The sequence below is a fragment of the Hydra vulgaris genome, chromosome 12, assembly GCF_038396675.1.
Source record: "Hydra vulgaris chromosome 12, alternate assembly HydraT2T_AEP".
Lineage (NCBI taxonomy): Eukaryota > Metazoa > Cnidaria > Hydrozoa > Anthoathecata > Hydridae > Hydra > Hydra vulgaris.
This window is the reverse complement of record NC_088931.1, coordinates 20,693,430-20,697,840: the sequence shown is the minus strand read 5'-3', so window position 1 is coordinate 20,697,840 and position 4,411 is coordinate 20,693,430. Positions and strand designations below refer to the sequence as shown.

General features: G+C 27.3%; 1 protein-coding gene and 1 long non-coding RNA gene across 3 annotated transcripts; one reads left to right on the top strand and one right to left on the bottom strand.

Moving 5' to 3' along the window:
- Positions 1 to 142: 142 nt before the first annotated feature.
- On the bottom strand, positions 143 to 2,442 carry LOC100200203 (uncharacterized). 2 transcript variants are annotated; one of them, XR_010642271.1, is made up of 3 exons: positions 2,268 to 2,442; positions 1,466 to 1,851; positions 143 to 1,347 (listed from the first exon to the last, which is right to left on the bottom strand). XR_010642271.1 is itself a non-coding variant. In XM_065812503.1 (2 exons), the coding sequence occupies exons 1-2, from the start codon at positions 1,459 to 1,461 to the stop codon at positions 495 to 497; spliced, it is 891 nt and encodes a 296-aa protein (XP_065668575.1). In that variant the 5' UTR covers positions 1,462 to 1,562; the 3' UTR covers positions 143 to 494. The 2 variants fall into 2 exon arrangements, 1 of the variants encoding a protein (XP_065668575.1); XM_065812503.1 differs by lacking the exon at positions 2,268 to 2,442 and having other exon boundaries at positions 1,424 to 1,562.
- On the top strand, positions 1,706 to 2,498 carry LOC136088566 (uncharacterized). Its single transcript, XR_010642272.1, has 2 exons — positions 1,706 to 1,898; positions 2,243 to 2,498. It is a non-coding gene; the product is annotated as an uncharacterized LOC136088566 (long non-coding RNA).
- Positions 2,499 to 4,411: the final 1,913 nt, after the last annotated feature.

Genomic DNA, 4,411 nt, shown 5'->3' with positions numbered 1-4,411 from the left:
AATAACTAAAGCAATGAGTGATAGGGTATTTCTCATATCTCTTCAAGTTTATGAGATTTATGTAGGATAGAAACGCGTCGGTGCGATAAAAAAGTATAATAAATATACTTCATCATTAGAATGGGGAAAAAAATAGTTAAAATTACAAATAAATATTTATTACACTTAAAAAATAAGTAACTGTCATTTAAAAAAAAAAGCCATTAAAAAATTTGTCAGTTAAGAGCATTCTAACCTTATTTATACATTTTATTTATAATATATATATATATATCATATATTGTGTTACAATAATTTATTTTAAAAATTGGTTAATAAAGTCATATTGAAAAACAAAAAAAATCTTCTTTTTCTTCAATGCATAACAACAAGTTTTTAAGTTTTTTGTTCTATATAAACTTTAATCTATGAATCTTAGGAAAATATGATGCAATTAAATTATGGGTTATATGAATAATGACATAACGCTGAACATTTGTTTTTTAAGTTATAAGCTACACGTCTGTAGCATGAAGCCCATTGCAATAAGCGTTGACTGAGTTTTCCAACTTAACGGTTTTCTTACTTAATACAGCCAGTTTCGGTTTGAAGTAAAAACAGTAAAGCAATGTAAACAACAATATAAAAAATATTGCCTCGATTACTAGTCCAATTATGAATTTAAAAGTATCAATGCTGTTTTTGCAAATTTTTACTTCTTCTCTTCTTCCAGTGCTTGGACTTTTTTGCTTGTCTAAACAATTACACGAGATGGGATCTAATACCTGGTTTGGATTTGGACATGTCGAAGCTGTACATTTACATTCACACTCATTTTCGTTAAATTGTTTACCCAAGGGGCAGTTTCTAGATTTTGATGGGGAGCAAATACAATTACAATCAGTTTTACTCCATACAAAGTTTAGATTGCATACAGGAAAATTGTTTTCGTAGTTACAGGTGCATTCGCAATTGTTATTGCTAAATGTTTGATAAGAGTTGCAAGATTTGTCGTTTAAACTACATACTGTCTGGCATTCTGTGTTATTTTCTACCGCTATAGTAACAAATTCATGCGTTTGCTCTTTTACAACGGTCAAATCTATTTTCTTCACTCCATTATGAGTAGGAACACATTTATAATTATGGGGGTTGGGTATTAAATTATCGACTCCTCGGCATCGATTTAACTTTACAACTCGAGGCATAAAACGAAAATGTCCTTGATTGTCAGTATCTACATAGTCAACGTATGAACCGCAATCTACGTTTTCGAGCGATGTTGCATTGGTAGATGAATAAAATGAAACAAGAATAATTAAAAGTCCTTTTAAAATCATTTTGCTTCGGCAAAATTGTTTTTGCTCTCTAAAAAAAAATTAAATAGTTAATAAGACAACACTTATTAAAAGATATTTGAATTACCACAATAAATAATTATGACCTTTTGACAATTAGTCTATAACAAGTGTAAAAAAACATTTACTTTAATCTAAGTATGAATGCTCATATCTTGAAATTTATATTTAAAAATTTCTTTCGGTTTCTAATTTTAATGATTTCGCTTTCACCGTTAAATAATACAAGATATATGATATCTATAAATTCCGCATAACTTACGTCACGGTTCTTCTTATTCAATGTTTTGTTCATAAGAGCATAAAGGCAACTTAAGAAAACAATGAACTTTTTTAAGTTTAGTTTAAATATAAAGTTCAATGCGAAATAATAATATGGTGACCTTGCACGTATTATACATCTCTAACTAATTATTCTAATTAATATGCTATTAACAGTTGTTGCTTTTATATCGTTTGTTGCGAGTTGTTGCGAGTTTTTATATCGTTGTTTCATTATTTTGTTGATGTTGAACTAGAGTAAAAACAAAATTATATATATTTTTTATAAAATAAGATGAGGTAATTTCGCCACTAATTCTTTCAATTTAAATAACCTGTGAACTAAAAATGAAAATCAAATTTTTGTTGTTGTTGTTAATAATATTATTTAAAAACTTTACATACTTTAATTTTTTTTAAATGATTAGTATCGAAAAAATGGGGTGGCGATGTTGTTTACAACAAAAATTCTTTATTTTAAATTATAAATCTTAAAAACACATTTACAATCAAGTAAATAAAAGAAATCTAACAATATCAGATAAGTGGGGGCCATCGATACCGTGAGCTATCGAGGTATCGATAGCTTTCGGTATCGATGACCTCCACCTTTTTTATCTATTTTATTTTTCTTTTTTTTTTAGAAATGTAGGATATTTGTGAATTTACCAGCCCCAGCTATCCATTCTGGATATTGAATTCTTCCTCCTAGTATCCTTCGAGGTATACAGTATAATTCTGCAGCTTGCTTGTAACTCAGTTCGCCAGTTTTAACTTTTGCAATGGCTTTTGCTATTAGCTCTTCGCTAAAATTGGTGACGGATTTTCTGTTATAGTTTTGCGGCATTGTTGCTGATAATTGATCGATCTAATTAATTTGAATTAATTATAATACCATTATGATCTAAGAAATTAATTACCAAAACAAGGAGAAGGGAAATAATATTAATTATCCAATCAAAGCGCATTTCTATTTTAATATAAATAGGTGGCGAAATTCCCCCATTTAGTATTTCCGTAATAACTTTGAAACCAATCAAAATTTTAAATTAAAACCAATGAGAATTTTAAATTTCCTGTTTTTATATAGATTATTTTTTATATAGATTATTATTATTTTATATAGATTATTGTCAATTAATTTTCTTATCAAGTTTTCACATTAAAAATAGAAATAAAAAATTATAACAATAAAAAAAATTTAAAGTTTAAAAAAAAGTAAAAATAGAGCTAAAAATAAAATGATGTCATTATGATGTCATTTTGATACTGATTTCATTTTTGAATGTACAAATTTTACAAAATTGTATTTAGTTGAGATTACAAAATCTCAGCTAACTACAGCTTACATTTTAACGTCACAGCTAACTACAGCTTACATATTAACGTCACAGCTAACTACAGCTTACATTTTAACGTATTGATTTTAATTTATAATTTATTAACACATGTAGTAACAAGACAAAAAAGTAAATGAAATTTTTTTATTGATAGCGATTTTTTAATTTTTCTTGTTTTGTATGATTTGTTTCTTTCACTTGCTGGGTTCTAAGCTCACCCGCAGTACCCAGCAAGTAAAAGTCATTTTATTAAGCGTCTAAAAGTGACAAACTCTTTTTCTGTCATTTTTAGCCGCTTTTTAAAGACAAAATACAAAATCTTTATTCAAAAGACGTTGAAACTGCGTATTAATTATTTTACGCAATATTTATTTTATTACGCAGAACGAAAGAAATATAATCATATAAGTTTTGTAATTTACAATTACAACTTACAAAAAAACCGAAAGTTTATCTTCTGTTATCGGCGTATTTTTATTTATATTGGTTATAGCAAGTATTGATATCTATATACCCAGGTATTACTTACTACCGATTTGTATTTAAATCATGCGTCTTTTTGATTGCTGGGTAGATAGCAGAAAAAAATCCCACGGAAAATAATCCCCTGAAATAAACCTCAGAGATAAAATTGACACACAAAAAAATCCCTTGGGAAAAAATCCCCTGGAAAAAATTCCAACGTTTAAGTACATACATAAGTACATACATTGACTTAAATCGGAAGTACTTGAAAGGAGTGTACATTCATCGAATGGCTCAGTAGGTAGAACACGCAGTGAATGTACATATATTGACTAAGGGTTTTGGATTGGGCAGGCAATATATTAATTTAAAAAAAATCATTTTTAAGTTTTAAAACTTTTCCCGGTTTTATATTACATTTTTCAAAAAAATTTAGTGTTAGCCTAATATAAATAATTTTCTAGGGACGGGGGTATTCTTGGGTAATTTTTGTAGGGCAATTTTTTACCGGACATTTTTTCAAGAACCGCTGGATAATGGAAGAAACAACAAACATTTTTATAGCGCATAGGCATGAACCAATTGTTCCTAACTTAAATAAACTAATGGGAATTTTAATAAATTTTTATTTATTTATTTTATTTATATCTAAATTTAATGGGAGTTTAAATATAAATAAAATAAATTCAGTTACAAGACTATACACTATTAGTACAATAAAATAAGGTTAAAGCAGATAGGAACTCAAAGAAGATAAGGATATCATTACGTTATCGCAATCTTTTCATAGAGTCCCTTTTTAAAAGAATAATAGATCGTAGATTTATAAAATAAATAAGAAGAGTAATAAATCGTTTTAATAAATCGTAAGTATACAGCATTAATATCGAGTATAATATAAATATAAAATTCATATTAAATATACTAAAGAACTCGTATTAAGAAGTATATAACACGTATAATATAAAGTTCGTATTAAGAAGCAAATAAGTAGCAAAGTTACCGGTA

Bases quoted from the DNA above. Each gene is read 5' to 3' on its own strand.
- LOC100200203 (XM_065812503.1), bottom strand. From the start codon at position 1,461: ATGTTTTTTTACACTTGTTATAGACTAATTGTCAAAAG. The intron at 1,348-1,423 runs GTCATAATTATT...ATTTTTTTTTAG, and splicing joins TATAGACTAATTGTCAAAAG to AGAGCAAAAACAATTTTGCC.